This window comes from Saccopteryx bilineata, chromosome 5, assembly GCF_036850765.1.
Source record: "Saccopteryx bilineata isolate mSacBil1 chromosome 5, mSacBil1_pri_phased_curated, whole genome shotgun sequence".
Lineage (NCBI taxonomy): Eukaryota > Metazoa > Chordata > Mammalia > Chiroptera > Emballonuridae > Saccopteryx > Saccopteryx bilineata.
The window spans coordinates 225,860,060-225,887,090 of record NC_089494.1 but is presented as its reverse complement, the minus strand read 5'-3'; the positions used below and the strand labels follow the sequence as shown (position 1 = coordinate 225,887,090).

The 27,031-nt window shown below is 38.2% G+C and overlaps 2 protein-coding genes across 3 annotated transcripts in view; one reads left to right on the top strand and one right to left on the bottom strand.

Moving 5' to 3' along the window:
* Window positions 1-8,108: 8,108 nt before the first annotated feature.
* Window positions 8,109-27,031, bottom strand: part of PPAT (phosphoribosyl pyrophosphate amidotransferase) — a 38,562-nt gene continuing 19,639 nt past the window's right edge. The window contains exons 2-12 of one of the 2 annotated variants that reach the window (XM_066233383.1): window positions 22,335-22,405; window positions 20,748-20,814; window positions 19,373-19,579; window positions 17,639-17,751; window positions 17,396-17,541; window positions 16,333-16,405; window positions 15,115-15,266; window positions 14,601-14,728; window positions 13,419-13,640; window positions 10,303-10,423; window positions 8,109-8,953 (exon numbers count right to left, since the gene is read on the bottom strand). In XM_066233383.1, coding sequence (XP_066089480.1) covers window positions 8,757-8,953; window positions 10,303-10,423; window positions 13,419-13,640; window positions 14,601-14,728; window positions 15,115-15,266; window positions 16,333-16,405; window positions 17,396-17,541; window positions 17,639-17,751; window positions 19,373-19,579; window positions 20,748-20,814; window positions 22,335-22,405 — 1,497 coding nt within the window. In that variant the 3' untranslated portion in view covers window positions 8,109-8,756. The remainder of the gene's footprint in view (window positions 8,954-10,302; window positions 10,424-13,418; window positions 13,641-14,600; window positions 14,729-15,114; window positions 15,267-16,332; window positions 16,406-17,395; window positions 17,542-17,638; window positions 17,752-19,372; window positions 19,580-20,747; window positions 20,815-22,334; window positions 22,406-27,031) is intronic. The other variant, XM_066233384.1, reaches the window with a different exon arrangement.
* PAICS (phosphoribosylaminoimidazole carboxylase and phosphoribosylaminoimidazolesuccinocarboxamide synthase) overlaps window positions 22,837-27,031 on the top strand; it is a 47,964-nt gene continuing 43,769 nt past the window's right edge. Inside the window, exon 1 of the mRNA XM_066233385.1 lies at window positions 22,837-23,229. Coding sequence (XP_066089482.1) covers window positions 22,848-23,229 — 382 coding nt within the window. The 5' untranslated portion in view covers window positions 22,837-22,847. The remainder of the gene's footprint in view (window positions 23,230-27,031) is intronic.

Below are 27,031 nucleotides of genomic sequence, written 5' to 3'. Positions count from 1 at the left end.
GATGCCAGTTTGTGTAGAGTTTGTATCTGGGATAAGGAAAGGAGATGGGGAACAGAGGTGAATGAGTCTGGTGAGCTAGAAACCTTTGATTCTAGGAAACTCGGATAAGTCAGTGGCTTTGTGAGCACTGAATGTGACTGGGTTTTGGAGCCCAGTGTATGTTTTTACTTGCCCGCCGGGTGCAAGCTAGGATTAAAGACTATGGCTGTAAAGCCAGGAGCCACAGCCAGGGCCACTATCAGAGCAGCCCAGCCCTTGCAGGTTCGCATTGGATTCGGACAGTCGGTAAAGAAACCATGGAGCCAAAAACTGATGGGCTGTGTCATCTTTAATCTAGCTTGCACCCGGCGGGCAAGTAAAAATACACACTGGGCTCCAAAACCCAGTCACATTCAGTGCTCACAAAGCTACTGATTTATCCGAGTTTCCTAGAATCAAAGGTTTCTAGCTCAACAGCCTTATTCTCCTCAGTTCCCCATCTCCTTTCCTTATCCCAGATACAAACTCTACACAAACTGGCATCTCACTCAGCACTCCGCCATCTTGGCTGCTTCTCCTGGCCTCCTCCACGTGGCCTCCTCCCGCTGCTGGCTCTATTCTCTCTGCTCTCTCATGCTAACCTCAGGAACCAAGCGGCAAGTTCCCGTTCTACCCCTATTTTATAGTGTAGCTTCACAACCTCTAATCCAATATACAAAATAGGGAAGTCTCTAATACAAAGTCACTTCTCTGAGGCATGATTGGATTGTACCACCCCTCATCAAAAAGGGTGGGAAAGGCTTAATCCCAAAACCAAGCCTCATGCTACAACAATTCTCAACACACATTAATATCACCTGGGCAACGGCCTCTTTAACAAAGTGAGCATAATACATTTTATCTGCCCAACAACACCCATCCTCAACCCCAACCCATGACCCAGCAAACTGTTGGGAGCGGCATGTCTGCCATGGGCTAGGGGTGTCCCTGCAAATTCTTGCTGGGTAGCCAAGAATGCAAGATGCTGACTGCTCTTTATCTGGGTCATTTTTTAGGGTTGTTTGGGGTGATCGATTACCAGAGCTGAAGTACTGTCTTTCTCAAGGAGCAAGCTTGTTTCTACTTTACTATAAAAGCAGCAAATCCCAGTTAGTATTCTTTTCCTGTAATGCTGCCCCTTCATCTCTGCCAGACTCCCTCACCCCAGTGGGAATTGGGAAGCATGGGGAACTGATGCAAATATGAACTCCTGGCTAATTCTTTTACCATAAGTAATCAAGTTCTATGTTTTTGCCCCAGGAACTTCATGACTACTGTCAACAAAGCAGTAACAGGATAGCTTATTAACCTTCCCAAATGGTAACTTACACTTCTCATAGAATCTGTAACAGCCACATTATTTCCAAGTTTGACTTTAAAGTACCTTGAAAGCAGGGATTCAGGTCTTATGAATCTATTTCCCCAACTCTTTTTTTCATTCATCTCCAATAGTTTTCCAGTTTCTGGGAAGTATCAAATACCTATGCAGTACCTTGCTCATCATTTGCACATTTATTGGTACATTCTTTTTCAAATTGATTTTAGAGAGAAAGGGGAAGGGAGGGAGGGAGGGAAGGAGGGACAAAGAGCTGTTGATTTGCTGGTACATTTATGTATGCATTCATTGGTTGATGCTTGTATGTGCCCTGACTGGGGATCTAACCTGTAACCTTGGCATATCAGGATGATGCTCTAACCAACTGAGCTATCGGCCAGCCCCTGGTATATTCTAATTTTGCTGCTTCTCTTCATCTGATTCCCTATTCATCTCAGTTATCAATGTTACTTTCAAAAATAAAAAAATTTTTTTTTGAAAATCCTTGATCTCACTTTCAATGTGTGGGGTTCCTTTCCCCCTATACCACCAAACAATTAACTCAGGAACAGCCAGGTGGAAGAGCTGTTTAGGGCAAGGTACGTGGGAAGGGGGCACAGAATTTCCATGTTCAGTGCACCATTCTCCCTGAATCTCCTCGTCACCGGCCTGAAGTTCTCCAAACCCTGTCCTGGGTTTTTATGGAGGCTTCATCACATAAGAATACCGTATTTCCCCATGTTTAAGACGCACCTTACTTTAGGGCACTGAAATTTGAAAAAAATAAAAAAGTATTAGAGTTATTGAACTCGTTTTATTCATCATAAAATTCATACAACCCCTCATCACTGTTAAAACTCACATCCATTAGCTTGTCCTCATCTGTGTCTGAAGACAAATCACTGTCTTCAACGAGGGCAAACAAGCGCAAAAAAGTGGGAAATGCAAGTAAAAACTACAACCACTGTATAAGACGCACCCAGTTTTTAGACCCCAAATTTTTCGGGGGGGGAAGGGAATTGCATCTTATATATTAGGAAATACGGTAATTAATTAAATCTCTGACAGTTAGCACAAGCCCTGCTCCTCTCCCTGGAGGTTAAGGCACTGGGGGACTGAAAGTTCCTACCCTCTGATCACACGATTAGTTCTAATGGCAATCAGCCCCAATGCTTACGTGTTTTCCAAGTCACTTCATTGACATAAACTCAGGTGCAGTTGAAAGGGGTTTGCTATAATTTAAGAAATCCCAAGTTTGCCTGACCAAGCGGTGGCGCAGTGGATGGAGCGTCAGACTGGGATGCAGAGGACCCAGGTTCAAGACTCCGAGGTCACCAGCTTGAGAGCCGGATCATCTGGTTTGAGCAGAGCTCACCAGCTTGGACTCAGGGTCACTGGCTTGAGCAAGGGGTTACTTGGTCTGCTGAGGGCCCACGGTCAAGGCATATGTGAGGGAGCAATCAATAAACAGCTAAGGTGTCGCAACGAAAAACTGGTGATTGATGCTTCTCATCTCTCTCCATTCCTATCTGCCTGTCTCTATGTATCCCTCTCTCTGACTCTCTCTCCGTAAAAAAAAAATTATAAATAAATAAATAAAAATAAACCCCAAGTTTAGGATTTCTGTGTCAGAAATGGGACAAATACCAAATATATATTTCTTATTAGAAATCACAATATCACACTACCTCAAGACAAGATTAGATATGTTATATGCATTGTAGCACATACACAATTGGGATAATGGTGTGTTGGTGTGCTGTATGATTTACTCTAATAATACTCAGCTGCCCAGTTGAAGGCAGAGAGAAAGTCTGTGGGTGCCTAATGAAGAGTGGAGGGTGAGGGAGGTCATGTTGTTGGTAAGAGTGAGCCTAGAAACAGAAACAATAGAATATAACAATAGAAACAATAGAATACACACACACATATAGATAGATAGATAGATATTTTAAGATGCTGGCTTACACAATTGTGGTGGCTGGCAAGTCTGAAATCTGTAGGATAGGCCAGTAGATTGGAAACTCTGGCAGGGTTTCTATGCTGCAATTTTGAGAATTCTGTCTTCTTCAGGAAACCTCCACCTGTGTTCTTAAGGCCTTCAACTGACTGGATGAGACCCACCCACATTATGAAGGATAATCTGGTTTATTCAAAGTCTACTGATTTAAATTAATCACATCCAAAAAGTACCTTTGCAACAGTTAGGTTGGTGTCTAAATAAACTGGGTGCCACAAACAAGTTAAGTTGACATGTAAAATTAACCATCACATCCAACATATCCATCAATATGTCAAAAATGAAAAGAAACAATTTTCAATGAAGCAAATTCAGTGACTGAGGAAGAGTACAAGGGCCCGTGTGGGTCTCCTCTGTACAGTCATTTTGCATTTTGTCACAGTGTAGGGAATTTAGTATTATGGTAAATACTGTTATTTTCCAAAAGGTTAAAAGCATTAGCTCTTGTCATCCAACAACTTCTTAGTCACTAAAGAGAATTTCTGCACACAAAAACATAAATTTACATTGCATACGCAGCTTACTCTAAAATGTCTTCCTAAGGATCATGCAGCTTTTTCTAAAGGCCTGGATTTTCATTCTGACCTCTTCAAGAAACAGGAAGCCAATTCTCTTTAGAGTTGACTAGGCTGTACAGGCACATGGCATTTTATTGTGCTTCACTTGACTGCACCTCACAGCTATTCTGGTCTTTGCAAATAAAAGGAAAGACCCTCCACCAGCAAAAAAGATTAGACTCGCTTTATTGTGGTGGTCTGGAACCAAAGCTGCAAATCTCCAACGTATGCCTTTATTTGAAATCCAAAGCAAAAAGGCATTAGAGATTCAAGTGAGGCTCTAGGACATTTTCAGGGGCAATAACATTAAAATGATTGAATGGTTAAGCCTACGTGTTAAAGCATTCTTTGCTAAATTCCAGAGCAGGAGAAAGAGATGTCTAAAATTGCTACAGTAAAAAATAATATGAGGTAAGCCCTAGCCAGATAGTTCAGTGGGTTAGAGCATCATCCCCCAAGCTTGGAGTTTGCTGGCTGGATCCCTGGTCAGGGTACATACAGGAATAGGTTGATGTTCCTGTCTCCCTCTCTCTGTCCCATCCCCTCTCTGTAAAATCAATAAATAAGTGGGGGTTTTTTTGTTGTTTTTTTTAAAATTTTTTTCATTTTTCTGAAGCTGGAAACGGGGAGAGACAGTCAGACAGACTCCCGCATGCGCCCGACCGGAATCCACCCGGCACGCCCACCAGGGGCGACGCTCTGCCCACCAGGGGGCGATGCTCTGCCCATCCTGGGCGTCGCCATTTTGCGACCAGAGCCACTCTAGCGCCTGAGGCAGAGGCCACAGAGCCATCCCCAGCGCCCGGGCCATCTCTGCTCCAACGGAGCCTTGGCTGCGGGAGGGGAAGAGAGAGACAGAGAGGAAAGCGCGGCGGAGGGGTGGAGAAGCAAATGGGCGCTTCTCCTGTGTGCCCTGGCCGGGAATCGAACCCGGGTCCTCCGCACGCTAGGCCGACGCTCTACCACTGAGCCAACCGGCCAGGGCAATAAATAAGTTTTTAAAAAAAGAAAAAGAAATAGTATGTTAATTACTTGAAACTTATAGATTAAAACAGAAAAATATTTAAATGTGGATGCACTGAAGAAGACAGGAGAGGCCAGCGACCTTTCTTTTCTAACTTCTAAAGTATATGCATATAATATAAATATTTTGATTCTTTTTTTTTACTTTTTAGGGACCCTGGAAAGTTTATTTTACAATAGACTATTTTTTAGGGTACTTTTAGGTTCACAGCAAAACTGAATGGAAGGTACTGAGTTCTCATGTACCCTGTGCTACCTCATATGAAGAGCTTCCTCCATTGTCAACATCCCCCACTAGAGTGGTATATTGTTGAACCTAAGTTGACACACCATTATCACCCAAAGTCTGGTTTACATTAGGGTTCACTCTTGGTGTTGTAGAGTCTGTGTGTTTGTACAAATATATAATGACATTATAGTATCATACAAAGTACAGCTGACCCTTGAACAACATGGGGGTTAGGGGCGCCAACCCTCTGCACAGTTGGAAACCTGCATTAACTTTGGACTCCCACAAAACTTAACTACCAACAGCCTACTGTTGACCTGAAAGAAGCCTTACCAGTAACATAAATAGTTGATTAATAACATTTTGTATGTTACATGTATTACGTACTGTATTCTTACAATAAAATAAGCTAGAGGAAAAAAAGTTGAGAGAATAGAATACTTGTATTTATTGGAAAAAAACAAACAGCATGAGTGAACCTGTTCAAACCCAAAGTTCAACTATAGTTCCACTGTCCTAAATATTCTGTGCTCTGCCTGTTCATCCCCACTTCTCTCCCCTAGCTCCTGGCGATCACTGGTCTTTTATTGTCTCCATAGCTCTGCCTTTTTAGAATATCATATAGTTGGAACCATACAGTATTGTAGCCTTCTCAAATTGCCTTCTTTCATTTAGGAACATGCATTTAAGTTTCCTCCATGTCTTTTCATGGCTTGATAGTTCAGTTCTTTTAAGGACTGAATAAATATTCCATTGTCTGGATATACCACAGTGTATTCATTTACCAACTTGAATTTGAATTAAAAAACTTCCCCATTGCGCATGCACCCACACACACCTCTTCTGAGACACTCTCCCTATTCCCACTAGTGTTTCCATAGAACTGGCCACTATCATAGTGCTTGCTTAGCACTGCACTTTAATTACTTTATTTGTCCTTCCTACTCAGTCAGCCATTTTCCCCAATTCATAATAGATAGCCTACTTATTGAAAGGCCTGGATTAGAGAAATAAGATCTGACTAGCTGGTGCCAGGTATGGATGGGACATGACTCACTGTGCTGTTCACCATAATGCACTAAACATCACTATTTTTTTAAAAAGCACACACACATTTAAACATACTTAATTACATATATTTCTCACTGACACATCACAATAAAGAAACAAAAAAGTATGCTTAGTTTAGTTCACAACAATATAGATCCTGTGAAAACACATTTTTCATCTCAAGTTTACAATACTCTACTTGTATAAATTTAAAGCAGTTAAACATTCAAATTAAATTGGTAAAAAGCTGAAATTCAGACTTCAGAAACTTATGAAATAAAAGGCCACGATGGAAAAACATTAAGAAATGTGAAGAACTACCAAACTGTCACAGTATGTTATTCCATTATAAAAACATTTCAATAAAACAATTAAAATAAAAAAAACAAAAACTATGGAAAACACAAAAGTCAAATAAGAGATTTTGGTTTAGTATGTTCCCTGAGTCTGTTTTTAAAAATCAAATGTAAGTAAGGCTGTACAAAACTGACCCATAAGTCTTACCTCCTTTACACCACTATGAGAAATACATTTAAGACAAGAGGCTATATACTCAGTGGTCCCAGGGCTTTATTTAAATGCCAGTTTGCTTGTGTCACTGCCATAGGGTTACCTGACCCACTGCTGTCTGGATGCACTGGGGCTTAAAGAGTCGTCAGGATATTATCTTGGCCTATCATAATATAGCATGGGAAACTATATACCAAAGAAGACAAAAGATTTCAGTCATTAATAAATATTATACTAAATTTCCAAATCGATTTGGAAACTATATACATCAAATTATGGTAACAATATCACAGAAACAAACACTTTTATGTTTTAAAAATTTTACAAAAACAGGAATGGGGGGCAAGTTGTCTTAAAATTTTAAATCTCAGGTGTTACAAGAAAAATGCTTCCAAAAAAATCAAATCTGTTAGTTCCACTAAACCTAAGTAGAAAGTGATGTTGATTGGAATTAGATGGGTATGCTAATTCCAAAAAATAGTTGTCTCCTTGATCCTTTAATAAAATCAGTCCCGCCTGACCAGGCGGAGGCTCAGTGGATAGAGCGTCAGAGTGAGATGTGGAGGACCCAGGTTTGAGACCCCGAGGTCGCCAGCTTGAGGCGGGCTCATCTGGTTTGAGAAAGGCTCACCAACTTGAGCCCAAGGTTGCTGGCTTGAGCAATGGGATACTCGGTTGGCTGTAGCCCCACAGTCAAGGCACATATGAGAGAGCAATCAATGAACAACTAAGGTGTCGCAACGAGAAACTGATGATTGATGCTTCTCATCTCTCTCCATTCCTGTCTGTCTGTCTGTTCCTATCTATCCCTTTCTCTGACTCTGTAAAAAAAATAAAAATAAAATAAAATTGGTCCCTACATTTTTTCTTCTTGATCATTTAATTGCAGTGATATACATGTGTATATACAGACAGATGTATGTATGCTTGCAAGTGATCAAGTAAGAATTAAAGGTTTATTAGAATCTAAAAATTTATTTTTTTCTTCAAATGCACTAGGTTAATTACTGGGCTCTATATGATCAGGAGACTAGATAGTATGGGTCACACTTTCTATTCAAATGCAGGAATACTTTTTCCATAGACATATTTTTACATCATTCTTAGGGTGTCTCAAAGGCAGGTGGCAAAGCACTGCTAAACTGTTATATCTCCCTTCATCATAATGAAATCTCAATTGCAGACTAATAGCCAACATTTCAACAGGTAATAATCATGCACTATCTTAAAACAGAGGTGTAAGATGATGGCTCTAACCACCAACAGTATGACACATCACATTCCCATTCATTATTTAATTTAGAGATGTAAGTACCCCACTGCAGAGGTGGGGAAAAGTGAGGTACAAAAATAAAGCATTTAAAACCCCCCCAAAAAAGATTTGTCTAAAGTTAAACAGGGAAGCCAAGATCCTAACTACAATCAGTACTCTAGAGACTTGACACCTCTGGGGTATAATGGATTCAAAATGTGCATGAAATTCTGTCCTGTTTGTATCGCACCGTTTCAGTCTAACTGCTTGCAGACTCTTTAAAGCATGGACCTGGCAAATGCCACTCACCACCTGCCTTCTCTGAGCGGGTGCAAATGGCTGGCTGATGCTTGTGTAAAACAGAATACCAACACTGTTGTATGTATTATATGCAACTAGCAAGTTTCAATTATGAAAATATTCCATAACTGAATTTCATTAATTCTCAAAAAACATTCCACAAAATTCTATAAGAATTTGTGGTAAGGTATAGTATCTGGCAATCCCCTATAATCTCTTAATTGATAGCCTCAAAGTACTAAACTACTAAATAAAACTGAAAGGATCATCCAATTCCTAGATAAATATATATCTAGGTTTATTAAAGAAAGCATAGTACTTTGGTACCTTTTTTCAGAAAAAAAAATCAAAACTTACAAAGGTAAACATAACCATGTGGCACTCACACTGTACCAACTGAGTAAACACTAAATGGGTATGGTGTAACCACTGTAACTTCTTCCCCAGCTTTATACCTTGAAACAGCACACTACTCCTACTAGCTACCAATCCAATTCCACAGGGTATCTTCCAGTGAGACAAGCTGTACAGTGACCGTCCTTTTCAAAGCATTCCAGACCATTCCCATTTTCTTGAATCAGAATATCTTGCTTTTTCACTTTCTGTTTTTTAAATGTCATCCCTTCTTGTACAGATGAAACCAGTCCTTCTACTGACAGATATACAACACTGTTTGCTCCTACAGGGGGAAAGAGGGAACGAGAGAAAGGATGTGAGAATTCTTTTGGAAAGGAGGAACTATGTCCAGAGAAGTTACAAACAGAAAAACTTAAGAAAGCATAAAATTTCTCCTTTAGCCTCTCTTTAAAAATTGTGTGTGTGTGTGTAGGAGGAGGTGAAAAAAAAAATCAATAAAACTTGAGCCTTATTATTTTTTTAAATTTTAAATCAGAATTTAAGGGTATAACAATTTAAAACAGTAGTGGAGGCTTCAAATCTAGTATGTACTCACAAGGATTCAGGAGTAATTTTCATGATTAAGAAAACAGATTTTTGAAGTTAAGATAATCTGGGTTCAAATTTATATTCAAGGTAACTTACTTTTTCTAAGTCTGTTTTTTCTTCTTTAAGGTAAGGTAAACACCACCTAACTATAGTGTTTTTGTGATAATATAGATCAGAGTTATTATGACAATATAGATATGTTTCTAGCAGGGTGAATACTCACAATAAGCTGTCAATTGGGTGATGTTCAAAATATTTAACTGGTAAGACATATGCATGATCAGTCAAAAGAAACACCTGCTATAAACAAGTGTAGAGGTAGGTACCAAGGCACACTGGCTGAACATCTGTGCACTATCTAAATAGCTTGTACCTCAACTGAATTTAAAAGGCAAATAAATGTCTTCTCCAGGATAACCTAGATCTCCAAGTCTCCTGACCTCATTATTAAAGATAAACCTACATGAGCTCTTCACTTTATTTGTATTCACATCTAAATTTTTCTCCTAGAATCTGTGGTGAAATAATTTTTGTTTTTCTTGTGACCCGACCTTTAGGAGGTTTTCAGTGATATGCACGCAGTTTCTTCGACCTGGAAAGCCTTTCATCCCTTTCCTCTGATCTCACCTTGATGGAGCGCTCCAACACCGCGCTTCCTATGCTGTGTAGGCACAGCCGGCACCCTCACTACTTTCCTCTGACCTCACCTTGACGGAGCGCTCCAACATCGCGCTTCCTCTGCTGTGTAGGCACAGCCGGCACCCTCACTACTTTCCTCTGACCTCACCTTGACGGAGCGCTCCAACATCGCGCTTCCTCTGCTGTGTAGGCACAGCCGGCATCCTCACTACTTTCCTCTGATCTCACCTTGGCGGAGCGCTCCAACATCGCGCTTCCTCTGCTGTGTAGGCACAGCCGGCACCCTCACTATTCAGAATAGTGTTCAACAATGCTCAATGGACACAAATCTACTTTCAACAAACACTGAGCAGTTTTTAAATTAAAAGTGTAAAGATTGATAAGTACTGGATTTTCTGTTAATAAATAAATAAATAGAAAGTTTATAGAAACTTTAACACCTACCTAGATATTCAGCAAGATGCTCAAATTCTGGTTTATTGGCAATAAGCTCTTCTTTGGTTGGTATGTTTATTCCCATGAAGCATGGATATCTAATTGGTGGAGAAGCTACTCGAATGTGTACCTTGGTAAGAAATCATTTCACACATTAATTATTTTGACATTCATTGTAAGAATAATTACACATCAATTCTGTCACTGACAAGTGCAACATAAAATCGTTTTAAAGAAATATTTAATAACATATGGGAAATAAAGCAAACAACAAAATTTCTTTCATTGAACAGACAAAGAATCCAGGAAAATCATGTGGTATACATACAGAACTCCAATGTTCAGTTAGAACTTTTAGAATTCACTCATTACCAAAGAATCCTAATTGAACAGCCCTGTTCTAAATTCTAAAGTGTCCTGGATAAGAATTTCAAAATGTCAGTCACTTGTAAAGGAGGATTCCTTTTATAGAGCTGCTCATTGATTCCTTCTGTCACCTATTAACAAGGACATTTCCTTTTTTCTGTTCTACTATTTCTCCTCATTTAATGATTTTATTTTCCTAGGGCCAACTTCATTTTCTCTTGTAACACTTAAATGTCTTTTTTGCCTACCTCTTATTCTATTTTTTTTTTTTTTTAGTAATTTTTTTTTAAATTTTTTTATTTATTTATTCATTTTAGAGAGGAGAGAGAGAGGGGAGAGAGAGAGAGAGAGAGAGAGAGAGAGAGGAGAGAGAGACGGGGGGAGGAGCTGGAAGCATCAACTCCCATATGTGCCTTGACCAGGCAAGCCCAGGGCTTCGAACCGGCGACCTCGGCATTTCCAGGTCGACGCTTTATCCACTGCGCCACCACAGGTCAGGCCCTCTTATTCTATTTTTAAGTGAGAAGAGGGGAGACTCCCACAAGCGCCCCAACTGAGATCCACCTGGAAAGCCCCCTACTGAGTGCTGTGCTGTCCACCTAGGGCCATCGCTCAGCAAATGAGCTATTTTTAGTGCCTGAAATGGAAGCTCTACTGAGCCATCCTCATGTGGGGCCAACTCACTTGAATCAATCGAGACATGTCTGCAGGAAGGAAATAAAAAGAGGGATAGAATATGGAAGGAGAGAGATGGAAAAGCAGATGGTTGCTTCTCCTGTGTGCTCTGGGATTCGAACCTAGGACATCCACAAACTGGCCAGTGCTCTACCACTGAATCCTGGCCAGGGCCTTATTATACCTTTTTAAAAAGAAAAATAACCAACTATCAGGATATAACAAAAACCTTCCTACTACAAAGAGCTATTTTTTTTCTATTACTATGTCTATTATTATTTTCTGCCTTTTGTCTGGCACATTTACATGGCTGTCATAGTGTCCGCATTAAATTTTTACCTTTCTGGTAATAGCAAAGATTTTCCCATGCTATGCAGTCTTCATTACAGGTTTTAATGGTTGCATCATATTTCATCATACCAATTTAATCAATTTACTAAACTATTTCCTACTGGCAGAGATATGCCATTTCTAGTTCTTTTGTTAGTCTATTTTTTTTACTGCTATAACAGATGTTGAATTTACCTTATATCTGTTTTTATTACATAACTTTCATAGACTCTCAAGTTTGTCATCATCACAGTTATAAAGAATAAAAAATCGTAATTATCTTTGAAGTTTTCTAAACATACTGTAATACTACTTTCCATACCACTTTTTCCTACAATAGATTTTATTTTTAAATCTGTGCAAATATTAATTGTAAATGATACCTCATTTCTGTAATTTGAATTACTGAAATATTTAGAGTTATAAGAAGCTTCAGATTTAATAATATAACCTAGTGTGTCAAATTTACTACACTAGGATTGGTTCCACATTAAAAAAAAGTAATTAAAATTAATTTTTTTAAAAAGTAGTTTAGGCCCTGGCTGGTTGGCTCAGTGGTAGAGCGTCAGCCTGGCGTGCAGGAGTCCCGGTTTCGATTCCCGGCCAGGGCACACAGGAGAGGCGCCCATCTGCTTCTCCACCCCTCTCCCTCTCCTTCCTCTCTGTCTCTCTCTTCCTCTCCTATAGCCAAGACTCCATTGGAGCAAAGTTGGCCCCGGGCGCTGGGGATGGCTCTGTGGCCTCTGCCTCAGGCGCTAGATTGAGCAACAGAGCAATGCCCCAGATGGACAGAGCATCACCCCTGGTGGGCATGCCGGGTGGATCCTGGTCGGGTGCATGCGGGAGTCTGACTGCATCCCCGTTTCCAACTTCAGAAAAATAAAAAAACAAAAACAAAACACAACAACAAAAAAGTAGTTTAAAAAATTTTAAACTATTCTATCTTGCTTGTGGCTTTTATTACTTTTTAAATTAAATTCTTAAACTTTTAAGCTTTTATATTAAGCTTTTTAATCTATTAAGGACTAATTTAGTAACAAACTAAAATTAATTACTAAATTAATTTAGTAATTTAGTTAACAAACTCAACTTTCCAACACAGTGAATGTTGAGTATTATATCCCAGGACCACTATATAGTAGTTTTATAGTTTACCTCATTATGAAAAGTGAAAGTAAGCATAGTACTAAGACCATTATATAAAATAAACATAAATGATTTTATTATACCTATGCTCCAAAAGGAACACCACTGGCTCGTAGAATACTTAAAGAAGTAGGTTTCAATAATAAGTAAATACTACTGATGTCTACATGATGTTATCTTTTTTAAAATGAAGATCACTCCCCCAGTGTTCAGGTGCACCCATTGTGGACTCCATTAAAATGGTGCCATGGAATAAAAAAGTTAAAGAGTGGTTATTATATGTTTTCCACATTGCTACAGGTATTTTTTTTAAATATTTTATTTATTGATTTTATTGACAGAGGAGCAGGAAGTGAGAAATATCAACTCATAGTTGCTTCACTTTAGTTGTTCACTGATTGCTGTTATATGTGCCTTGACCCAGCAAGCCCAGGGTTTTGAACCCACAACCTCAGCATTACAGGTCAAGGATTTAAACACACTTAATTTGAAAAATATCAACTTATATTGAACTATGCATTTTCATTCACTGTTATGAACTGCAATTTTTATGCCAGTATCATATTGTTAATTATTGGTGTCTTAAGATTTGTTTTAATATTACTTACCTCTTTTGCACCAGATTCTTTGAGCAATTTGATTATGGGTGAGATGGTATTGCCTCTCACAATCGAATCATCTATAAGAACAATTCTTTTGCCTTTAAAGTTGTCCGACAATACTCCAAATTTTTTTGCAACACCAAGTTGTCTTAACCTCATGTTTGGCTGAATGAAGGTTCTTCCTACATACCGATTTTTACATAGCACCTCCACATATGGAAGCCCACACTGAGAGAGAATAAAGAAAAGGCTAGTGAGCAACAATATACAGAGAACTTTAGGTTTCTATTGCCTCTAGGTCATTCCCCATATGTATATAAAAATTTTAAATGTGGTTGTTATTCTGAACTCTGCATTATGAGATTACAATTTTCCTTCCTTATTTAAACTGTAGGGGGAGAGGCAAAAAGAAAAATCACTGTAATAATGTATTTGGTGGGAAAACTAATTAATTTTGCTAGAATTTGTAATGCTTCTTTCTTAAATGTTATTATTTGTCTATCTTGGAAGAGAACACTAAGCATGTGAAGATGTGACCAAGAATAAATCTATCAGAAAAACTATCATATTTAAAAATTATCAGAAAGAAATTAAAACCAGTAGGCTAAGGAAATATAGTACTTTTTGCAGTATAGGTGTTGATTCATCCATCTTTCAAGATAATACTTCTCTCAAATATGTGTACATTATTTCTTTTAAAAGTTAACAAACTCAACTTTCCAACACAGTGAATGTTGAGTATTATATCCCAGGACCACTATATAGTAGTTTTATAGTCTACCTCATTATGAAAAGTGAAAGTAAGCATAGTACTAAGACCATTATATAAAATAAACATAAATGGTTTTATTATACCTATGCTCAAAAAGGGACAAATACACCACTGGCTCGTAGGACACTTAAAAAGTAGGTTTCAATAATAAGTAAATACTACTGATGTCTACATGATGTTATCTTTTTTAAAATGAAGATCACTCCCCCGGTGTTCAGGTGAACCTATTTGTGGGCTCCACTAAAATAGTGCCATGGAATAAAAAAGTTGAAAAATAAGCAACTCTTGTAAAGGAACCAACATTTACTTTTTACTTGAAGTATTAATGAGTCTCTCTTTATACACAGGATTAACACTCAGTGAGCGGTTCTACTCCTAGACGAACCATTCTCTGAATGCCAATGAAGAGAAAATACCTTTGCAGCATAACCGAGAGCAGCAGGGGTAGCGGATTCGGGAACAGTGCTAACCAAGTCTGCCTCCACAGGGGCTTCCAGCGCCAGCTGCTGGCCACACCGGTACCGCACCGTGTAAACCATTTGGTCTGGAATGTTTGAAAAAGGAAGTCGATTATTTTTACGCAGTATAATATAACATAGCATAATATCATATTCTAAGAAAACAGCTTGTTAGAATTCTACAGAGTACTAGAAGAAAAGCAAGACATACAAAAAACACTAAATTGGAAACACATAAAATGGGGAATTCGCCATTTTTGAAAAATTGACCTTAATACATATCTAAAAAATCATAATCCTTACTCCTAATAGGAAAACAACATCCAGGAGTCAGATGAAAGGAAGAAATCTTATGAGCTGTAGGCTCAGTGCCATATCCATAGTGCACAACTGTGTGCCTTCAAAGAACCACGTATGCCTTTGCACAATGAGGTAAATAACAGATTTATGTTAAAAAAGATATTTTAGTTACCTTCAAATATACTATCTGGTCTTGCAAAATAAACATATTCAAAGATACAAAAAGCCATTGGGTTTCCTTCAGACCTTGGTATAATATCAAGAGTTTGGACATTATGTCTGGAAATTTCCACAATTTCTCCAGGCAAAACTTCACGGTAGTATCTTAGAAAACAATGTTAAAGAAAGAAAACCTTAAGTAAAGCAATACTTAAGGCTAACAATAATACCTATTTTAAAGTATAAACAGAGACCCTTCCCTTATAAAGGAAAAATGGTTCAATTTAATATAAAGCCTACAGATGGCTTTAAAAAATGTCACTTCTGTAAACCTGTTACCCCTAAATTCTAACTTAGAATTAAAAAAGAGAAAATACCCTAAGTTTTATTGATTTTTTGAAAGAATAAAGGCTAAAAAATCTGTTACTCCTAAATACTAACTTAGAATTCAAGAGAAAAAGCCCTAAGTTTTATTGATTTTAAAAGAATAAAGTGTAAAGAGAACATTTTTATCCTAGCTTACATTTTTTTGATCATAACTATTCCTTGTTAAGGAGAATTCTTCCTTTCTAGAAGAAGTATCATGATATTTTGAAAGCCAGATGCCAGTTTCAGAATTAGAAGGTATTTCTAAAACATTAAAGTTAAGCCCTGGCTGGATGGCTCAGTGGTTGACCGGTTGGTTCAGCGGTAGAGCGTCCGCCTGGCGTGTGGTTGTGTGGGGTTCAATTCCCAGCCTGGGCATACAGGAGAAGTGCCCATCTGCTTCTCCACCCTTCCCCCTCTCTTTTCTCTCTGTCTCTCTCTTCTCTCCCACAGCCAAGGCTCCACTGAAGCAAAGTTGGCTCAGGTGCTGAGGACTGCTCCATGGCCTCCATCTCAGGCACTAGGATGGCTCCAGTAACAACGGAGCAATGCCCCAGATGGGCAGAACATCACCCTCTAGTGGGCATGCTGGGTGGATTCTGGGCAGGCGCATGCGGGAGTCTGTTTCCCGGCCCCCCTCCCCCCCGCTCTTGCTTCTTACTTCAAAAAAATACTAAATAAACAAGCAAACAGACAAATAAGTAAAACATTAAAGTTAAAGTCAGTGTAACTGCTGAGTACCATGTACAAAACCCCCCTGCATTTATAAATATGTCTTCTAGGAGACATCATTTTTATGTAAAACTTTGTTAAAGATTTTTACTGATGTGGAAAAATGTGATATACTGAGTAAGATAAAGCTTACCTTGCACCAATAGATAAAAAGCTACAAGATTCTGAAGACACCACCCATCCTTCCGTCTCTACTGATTTTTTCTCTGTAAATCACAAGGCAGTTCAATTAATGGATTCAAGGAATTTTTAAAGAGGCTACCTATTCCAAGATAATTAAACACCAAATAAATAAATGATAAAAAAAAAACCTACAGACTATCCATTTTTATGACTTTAAGAACACATGGCTCTTCATTTGACTTGAGCCAAAGATAAAAATTAATAATCCCAAATTTCCTTTGAACATTATGACTTCATGGCTCAAACAAGACATCTGATAAATCAAAAAAAAAACCATAGAAATCATACTACACAAATGAAAAAGCTGAGCAAAGGATACGAATAGGTGATTCAAACATGAAAAATAGGAATTCTGTTAAATATATTTATATTAACCGTGGTTCACCCAGCCCTGGCCAGGTAGCTCATTGGGTAGTCTCGTCTAGTGTACCAAGGTCGTGGGTTTGACCTCCACTTGGCCCATATGAGAAACAGCCAGTGAGCTCACAACTAAATGAAACTAAGTAAAACAAAGAGTTGATGCTTCTCTCTTTCTCTTTCTTCCTTCCTTCCTCCCTCCCTCTCTCTCAAATCAATGAAAAAAAATTTTTTTAAGTGGCCCATCCTCAGAAATACTTTAGGAAATGTACTTTTTTTTAAAAAAAAAATTTTTTTAACTTTAAAAAAATTTTTAAATTTATTTATTCGTTTTAGAGGAGACAGAGAGAGAGAGAGAGAGAGAGAGAGAGAAGGAGGGAGGAGCAGGAAGCATCAACTCCCATATGTGCCTTGACCAGGTAAGCCCAGTGTTTTGAACCAGCAACCTCAGCGTTCCAGGCTGACGCTTTATCCACTGCGCAACCACAGGTCAGGCCAAGGAAATGTACTTTAAACAATAACTATCATATTTTTTCTTTTTCATCTAGCCCCTTCTCACTCATAAGCTTCCCATATACCTAAGGATTTCAGGGTGTTCCAACAGAATAATGACTTGGAAAAGCATTATGAAATTATAATCCTTATGAAGTTCTTACCTTTATCATTTATATCAGACACAGGAATAAGACGACCAATGCAGAGAGGACGATTTCCGTAAGGATCTCGTACTGCATAAATAACATCTCTGTGCATTATAAGTAGGGAGTATGCTGTGGGTGCTTCTTTCATTAAGTTTTTAATCCTAGAATTAAATAATAGAATGAATAATTTCATTTATAAACACATGCTAGGCAAATTTCTCATTATCAGTGCTGCAAGCAGCTTAAGTTTACAATTACCTTGCTACCCAGTCTGGGGCATCATCTTGTTCCTGAGGAGGGGTATATGCCAGTAACTGGGTTATCATTTCACTATCGGAACTTGTTGACAGGCCAATGCCGTGGCGCAGAAGCTATTTAGAAGGCAGAAAAGTGTCATCTTTAGAGAGTAAGCTCCACTGCACCCCTCACCCAATAACGCACTGTGTGATCAGTTATGAAAATCCTGCACTTTAATGGACGCAATGGGAAGTCTCTGAAGGTTTTCAAGCAGGAAAAAAAAGTGCTGTAGGAAGTGTATAGAAAAACTGTTGAATCTGAAGGAATGTAGAGCAGCAACGGGGGAGAGGAGGGCTGAGAAGGCATGAGGATTTGGGAATGTGATTCTCACTTCCTCTGTCCCTGACACGCCTGACAAATAGACACATTCCCTTAACAACAGGCACACTACAGTGGGGATTCTCAAGCCATGCTTGCCTTGCTGATTATGAACGATGGGCTGGAAGAAAGGATTCAACTGTATTGTACAATGATGTGTAAAAGATATAATCAAAATCAGTGAGTACCCTCGATGACGATCTTAAGGTTCAAAAGACTGACCAGGAAACGGGTATCCCCGCTGTCACGCAGAGGCTCAGTTTAAACAGACACTACAGAACACTTCCAACAGGCAACTGAATGTGTAGAGATGAAGTCCAGCATCTGGATTAAGGAGTTATGTCTAGCAATAACGACCTAGGTATTGGATTATACTTTCAATAATGATCTCTAAATGGTGAGTTTTTTATTAATTTTATTTCATATCTATACTTTTATGGTTATCTAAATTAAAAACTTTTTTATCTTGAGACAGAAAAGCATACATATTGTTATTTAGAAGGCCAGGGCCTACGAGGGCAGGAATGACAAAGCTCTGGGAAATAAGTTAAGCTAGCCTGAATATATAAATAGGACAGGTGGTACAGAAACGTGGGTTCTAGGTACTTCCCACCCACCAATTCACCATCGCTCAATTTCTGTAATTATTTATCCCATAGGAAATGCTAAGGAGATAGTAGAGTGTGTGTTTGTGTAATCATCTTATTATTAAATACCACGGGAGGTTATTTCTGAGGTCACCAAATCAAAGTTATTGGAATCTAATGGACTGAAGAAACTTAGCATTAATTAATGGCAAGAATGGATGAATAAAAAGCTACCAGAAATAAAACAATACCAGGTAGTTTAAAAAGGTGTGTGTGTGTGAAATGATGGATGAAGGGACAGGCACTATTAACACAGAAAGCTCAAAAAACCGAGGTATGAATAAAACAATAGAAATCTCTCTGCCCTTTTCTCAGGCCGATTCCAAATCACTTTTTTCTTATATTTATCATCTGTAAGTTTATATGTCAGTTTCTTCTTATGCTTTTAACACAGGGACAAAGCTAAAGTGATAGCAAGAGTCCATAAACCCTAATTTCTCTGTGCTTCTAATAGCAACCACCAATACGTTTTTCCAAGTCTCTACAGCAGTACATCAGAACCATCTCAGGAACATACTAAATGCAGGCTCAGCACCCCCACTCCAGACTCGGGGTGTGATATCTTAGAACCTATTATTACAACAAGTACTCCAGGTAATTTTGATAGTTGTTCTTTGCAGTCAGGTAAGAGGTGGCAACAATTAGCAAATATCCTTTACCAATGTTCTCGATAACTTTTAATTAATTTATCCCAATCATAAAAAAGCAAAAAATAAAATAAAAAACTTACCTTTTTCCTTAATCGAGCAGCATTGACCAATTCGCCATTATGTGCCACCGCTATTTTCCCGTGAAGTGTTTCAACAACAAAGGGCTGACAGTTTTCTAATTCACAGTTTCCTGTAGTGGCATACCTCGTGTGTCCAATTCCAAGATTTGAAGTATATAATTTCTTCAAATTGTCTTCAGTAAAGACATGATTTATAAGACCCATTCCCTTGCAAAGATAAAGTAAAAATTCATCTTAGAAAAAAAGACTAGTGGGCTAGTGAATAGAGGCTTTTATAAGCCTCTGCTTAGGCACTCCCCAAATTAGACAATGCAGCTCACTTCATTTCTGTGCTTCAGAATTCTAATTTTTTTAAAAAAATGTAATTTATTGTGTTAACATGACTTCAAGTGTCCCTCTCCCCCGCCCCCATGCCTGTGCCTCATGCGGTCTCTTCCCATTCCCATTTCACCCCCTTTGCCTTCCTCCTCCCACCCTCCTCCCCCCTTCCCTCTGGGACTTGCTGTCCTGTTATCTGTATCTCTGTGTTCTGTATATGTCATTTGGCTGATCCCTTCACCTTCTTTGATCCATCCCCTCGTTCCCCCTTCCTTCTGACAGCTGTCTTCTGTTCCCTGTGATCCTGCCTATTTCTATTTTTAGAATTCTAATCTTAAAAGAAAAAATAGAATAACCAAATTGTAAGAACTGCAAAGCATTAAAAAAAAAATTAGAGGTGAAATTCACATAATAAACTAACCATTGTAAAAAAAACCATTCAGTGCTTGTTTTACAAGCTACTTTTCATTAAAACACTGGAGACAGATGTATTAAGCAAAAATGCGTGTCAAACATTAACTTATTTGCATTTTAAAAATTCAACGCATGTTAAATTATGTATGTATGTATGCATGTATTTTTATTGATTTTAGAGAGAGCAAGAGAGAGAGAGAGAGAGAGAGAGTGAGAGAAACGCTGTTTTGTTGTTCCACTTATTTTTATGTATTCATTGGTTGACTCTTGTATGTGCCCTGACTGGGGATGGAACCTGCAAGTTTGGCCTATCAGGACAGCTCTCTTAACCAACTGAGCTACTCGGCCAGGGTGCTTTAACGTATTTAAATACATGACTTGTTTGTGTCAGACCAGCAAACTATCACTGGGAAAGAAATGCATCCTAATTTGACAAATAGAAATTGTTCATACAAAGAGTAGTTTCTTTTTTTTTTTTTTCAAAGAGTAGTTTCTATATGCAAAGTACTTATTCAAATTTCCTTCTCCCAAACCCATATACTAATTAACATCTGGCTATTGTTATCTTTATATCAACTTTATATACTAATTAACATCTGGCTATTGTTATCTTTATATCAACTTTTTTTACATTCAGATATACCTTGTGTGTTCTGTATGTTGGTACTGAATTCCCATCACTGGTGACAATACCAGCACTCTCCTGACCCCTGTGAATATAAAAAGGTAGCAACTTAAATTTACCCCATTCATAAGATTAATGAACTTTATGAAACATCCTTTTCCCAAAAGAATGAAGAGATTGATGAATTCAACCTAACACATTAAATGCTTCTAGATTAGTGCTACTTCTACTCATACCAATGATGACGATGATGAGCAACAGCAGTAAATGATATCATGTGACTTCTAATATGCCAGGCACCGCCCTAAGCATTGATCTGAATGATCTAACTTATTCAGCTTTTGCAACAATCGTGTGAAGTACAATAGGTACTATGATTACCATCTCCATTTTACAGGTGAGGACAATAAAGAAACCAAAATTAAATAACTTGCCCAGGGTCACAGAAAGCAGTGGCATAGCCAGGATTAGTACACAGACAATCTGACTCCAAAACTTGTCCTTCAAACCTCTATACAGTGTGATCTCTCAACAAGGTTCAGTATGTTGATGAGTATATAGATGTAAATGATAATCTCTAAGATAGCAGGTAAAATGCTTAGTTGTGGTACTAGAATTATAAGCAAAATTTATTAATTGATTTATTTTTGCTTTCCGGTACTTGCCAAATTTTCTCCAACAAATAATACTTTTGTTACCAGAAAAAAATTAAATGCTGCTTTAAAATACCCTAAGCTGATCAGACATTCTGAATCTCATTTCCTGCATTAGTATTTTTAGGTGACGATACAGAAAAGTCAGAAAAAGTCAGAAGCTAGCCTGGAGCTAGGGTAACACATGGTAAGGCTTAGGATCTGCACCACTGTGGAGTACAAATTCAAATGACAAAATAAAGGTTCTAATTTTCAACAATTTTTAATGGTTCTCGACAAGAATGATAATTACTAAATGTTCATTAACAAAATTTTGTCCCAAAGGATATATAGCAGCGTAGAAATATACAAAATAAGTCTCTACCATATATGTTATGTACTATATTTCCCCATGTATAAGACACTTTTCCCCAAAAACTTTGGGGTCCATAAACTGGGTGCGTCTCATACAGCGGTGATTTTATATATTTTACTTGCACTTCCTGCTTTTTCGAGCTTGTTTTTACGCTCATTGATGAAGATAGTGATTCGTCATCAGACACAGATGAAGACAAGCTAATGGATGGGAGTTTTTTGTGGGGTTTTTTGGATGGGAGTTTTGACAGTGATGAGTTGTATGAGTTTTATAATGATTAAACTTAAGTTTAATAACTTTATGTAATACTTTTTTTCAAAATTTGGGCCCCATGGTTAAGGTGTGTCATACATAGGATCGTATTATATATGGGGAAATATGGTATATAATATTTATAAAACATTTATTTGGTAAAAATAATTTTTTAAAAAATTACATATTGTCATTGTTTAGGCATTTTAATAATAAGAAAAAACTACAACATTAAATATACTTGCAGAGTACAAAGTCTAAAAAATTAAAATTGAAATGATTTTACTAAATTATCAATGCATTAAATACTGTGCTGAAAATCAATATACATAATATTATACACACCCCAACAAACTGAATAACTTGTGATTTAGGATTTCTTTAAGTGAAATGATGTGGTCTTTAAGTTGATGATGCTGGAAGACAGAGAGTCATATCAGAGGGGAAAAAAATTAACGTTAGCCGTAAACCTTAGGACAGAAAGATCCTCTGCCAGCCATTTCCAGAATAATTTTTAAAAATTAACAATCATTTAGTAAACCAGACTAAGTCATGCAAGAAAATAAATCTTTAAAAAGCGATTTTCAAAAAATAATTTAAAAAAATGGTTTTTTTCCCCTTTTGTCTCAATGGTAATTGTCCCTTAAAAGCTGAAATGAATAGCGTTTGGGAGCATTTAGATCCAGGCTTCTTTAAGCACAAAGCCTGCTTATTTAGCAGTTTCTCAGGTTACTCCCCTCAGGCAGCTTGAACCAGATCCTTTCAGCTATTTGGAGATTATTGAAAACGAGCCGTCTGGTTTCCTAGGAAACAAAACCTTAGCAAGAAATAGTGAATCATTTCCAGGTCACTTTCGACATGGAGAGTGGAGCAGGAAAGCACTGGTCTGAGGAAGAAGTTAAAGCTTTGCTAAATGTCTGGGCAGAAAAAAATATACGAAAACAACTTTATGGAACCCTGAGAAATAAAGGAATATTTATTTACATTGCTAAAAGGCTGCAAACGCTAGGAATATACAGAGATTGGAAACAGTGCCGGGCAAAGTACAAAAATCTCAAATATGAATACAGAACAGTTAAATACGCTCACAACTCGGGGAACAGCTCTAAAACTATGAAATTCTTCCATGATTTGGATGCGATCCTGCAGTGTGAACCTGCCATTCAATTAAAAGAGGAAGATGCAAATAACAGGTGCCTGGCAACGCTGAGCCAAAGTGCAGCCCCAGAGATCGCTGAAGGTAAAAAGGAAGAGTACCATTCTTTTGTTTTTACTTAACCAACTGTAAAGGTATAGGACTTCTGGGTCCATATGATACATCCATATCAAAATATCAAAGTTGATTAAAACAACTGACCTGTTATGCTACATTGCACAAGGTAAAATTTAATTTTAAAAGAGGTCAAATACCATCATTTTAAAAATCTGTAAAATAGAGAGAAAGAAAAACACATTAAAACGACAGTAACTGCTAGTGCCAATCGCTCCTTTCCTATGGCTGATGTGTTTTTGGAAAAGACTGATTTCTAAAAATATTTTAGGTTTTAATCTAGTAAGAGTGGCAAAAAAAAAAAAAAATCCAATATATTGCTCAACTGTTGTTTTCCCACAGTTCCAAATATGATAGAACTTTTGCTTTATATTGAAATTTCCATTTTCCTATTAATAAAAACACTAAAATACTAAGAACTGATAATCTACTTCATTCCTAGTTTGGAAGAACAGCTCCATGTTAATGTAGGTGAAACAAAAATAGATTTGATAGATTAAATGACGTATGATTAAATGATTTAAATAATGAAACAAGGTTTTTTACTTGCTGTGTTAAATACAACACTATTTACTTAGAAGGTGCTGCTCACTGCCTGCCAAAGCCAAATGCATTACTAGGCAGGCAGAGTGGGGAAATCAAAAGCATAATGCAATTTTCCCTACAGCCAAAGTCTTACAGATGCTATTTTTAAGAGCAGAATTGTTCAATTCAAAATCTGTAATACCTACGCTGTGTGAACATCATGTGCAAAGCACTGAGCTACATGCATTCGATCTAATCACAGAAAGGAGCAAACCATGAATAAATGTTAACACCCAAGAGAAAATGGTTAAGTGGCATAATAAAGGTACAAAATGAGAAAGGGGTTAAAATGATAGAGATTGCAGTTAGATTACTTGGGTTATCTAAACTTGGTGTTTTGTTTTGTTTTGTTTGTATTTTTCTGAAGTGAGAAGCAGGAAGGCAGAGAGACAGGACCCATGTGCCTGACTGGGATCCATCCGGCCCAGATGGGCGTTGCTTTGTTGCAACCAGAGCCATTATAGCACCTGAGGTGGAGGCCATAGGAGCCATCCTCAGTGCCTGGGTCAACTTTGCTCCAATGGAGCCTTGGCTGCAGAAGGGGAAGAGAGAGACAGAGAGAAAGTAGAGGGGGAAGGGTGGAGAAGCAGATGGACACTTTTCCTATGTGCCCTGGCCGGGAATAGAACCCGGGACATCCACATGCTGGGAAGATGCTCTACCACTGAGCCAACCAGCCAGGGCCTCTAAATATCTTTTTATAAGCTTATTAATAAATCAATTGGTTAAAAAAAAATCCATCCCACTTAAATATTCCCTTTACTTTTCTGATAGTATCCCAAATTCTGAGAAAGTTTTGCAGTCATTACCATAATAAACAATAATTACATTTTATTCAGTTAATCACCTTGCACTCTTCACCAATTAAATGCTTTCAATATTGACTAATGATAAGTACCTAAATCACTCAGCTTCTAAAAGGCCTTCATTTTAATAAGAAATTTGTCTCCTGAAGATGTGAGTGCTACTATTTCCACTTAATGGGATCTTCCTCTAGCCCTTTCAGCCACCCTCACAGCTCCAAACTCCACAGTTTCATAAGCAGAGGGCCCGTAATTACATCTTAGCCAGGTATGTAAGGTATCTCAAAAGTCCAATTTTAAAAGCCGAACTCTGCTCCCCCTTCAAAACTGACCCTCCTACAAACTGTTTCCACCTTAGTATAACTGCATTTCTGATCACTTCAATAGAAACCTTCAAGATATCCTGGACCTTTAGGCAGTCAACTAAGTCTTTAAAAAATCTACTAATAGGCCTGACCTGTGGTGGCGCAGTGGATAAAGCGTCAACCTGGAATTGCTGAGGTTGCCGGTTCAAAACCCTGGGCTTGCCTGGTCAAGGCACATATGGGAGTTGATGCTTCCAGCTCCTCCCCTCCTTCTCTCTCTCTGTCTCTCCTCTCTCTCTCTCACTGTCTCTCCCTCTCCTTTCTAAAAATGAATAAATAAAAAATTAAAAAAAAAAAAAAAATCTACTAACATGCCTTATAAATATTTCTTTCTGCTTTATTCTCATTACCACCATCCAGAAATCCATCATCATATGTAATATTAAGGTAACCTCTTAACTAATTTTTGCCTAGTTTTGTGTGTGTGTTTTACATTGACAGAGTGAGTCAGAGACAAGGACGGATGGACAGACAGACAGGAACGGAGATGAGAAGCATCAATCATTAGTTTTTCATTGCGCGTTGCAACACCTTAGTTGTTCACTGATTGCTTTCTCATACGTGCCTTGACTGTGAGCCTTCAGCAGAACAAGTAGCCCCTTGCTGGAGCCAGCGACCTTGGGGTCTCGAACCTGGGTCCTCTGCATCCCAGTCCAATGCTCTATCCACTGCGCCACCGCCTGGTCAGACTAATTTGCCTAGTTTTGAGGCCCTTCCCACAAATCTTCCACAATGCTACTGGTTGTTTTTCTTTTAAAGTTTTCTATTATAAGCATGATAGCATTATTTACATTAATAATAACTTTTAAGTTATACCCAGAATAATAATTTATGATTAAATGTTACTTAATGGTTCCATAATATCTGAATGCATACAATAGAGTTCAGGTCATTGCCCCCTTATACTAATGATTTTGTCCATATCTAACATTATTACTTTAGGAGAGACTATCAAAAGGTTAATTACTGGACAGGGGGGTTATGATTACTTTGAAACATATTGTTAAAATAATTGCTTTCCAAAAGAATTATACTTCACTAAGAGGGACTGTCCCCTTTATAGAACCCTGCCATAGCAAGGTTAGGGGTGGTGTTGGGAAGGAGGGACTCTGCAGATTTAATCAATAATGGTGTATGCAATCAATAACTTTTTACTGTGTTCATTTAACTAGTGCTAGGCAACATATTTTGTGGGAACATGCCGCGAAAACATGCAGTTAGGATAACCGTAAGAGGCAGCGAGGCACCCGAGGGCGAAAGCCCTGAGCGAAGGAGTGTCCAGGGGCCTCTGACCTGTACTGGAAACAGCAGAACAGCAGGATAAGAGTTAGTAACAGAAATGCTTAGGCTCTTAGAACAGAGAAATAGGAGTCAGCATGTTTCTTGTCCTTTACTTAACCCTCTGAATACTTCTGTTTCCTTCAGTTACTGGTATTTGTACTTGCTAATAAATATCTGAGGAAGGCTGGGGATGGGCTTCAGTATTGATCTGCTAACCAGGACTGTTGCCTCCTCTTGGCCCCTCGGTGCGTTTCATCTGTTCTCTGAGTAGTTTTTGTTGTCATAACAATTTTTCTATATATTCATTTTTCCAAACTGACTGTTAATGTCAACTGGAGTATAAGAAATTTGCATGACCTCTTTTGCCTCACAAATATGGCTGATTTTTATATGACCTATCAAACTAAAGAATTTAAATGTAATCAAATAGTTCCTCTTCTAAGGCTTTAGAAAGCCTTTCTTTTTCCAAATCTGATTCATTTTAATATCTTGGGTTTTTTTTTTTAATTTATTGAATTTATTCGAGTGATGCTAGATAACATAGTCTTCTGGGTTTTTTGGGGTTTTTTTTGTATTTTTTCTGAAGCTGGAAATGGGGAGAGACAGTCAAACAGATTCCCGCATGCGCCCGACCGGGATCCACCCGGCACGCCCACCAGGGGCTACGCTCTGCCCACCAGGGGGCGATGCTCTGCCCCTCCGGGCGTCGCTCTGCCGCAACCAGAGCCACTCTAGCGC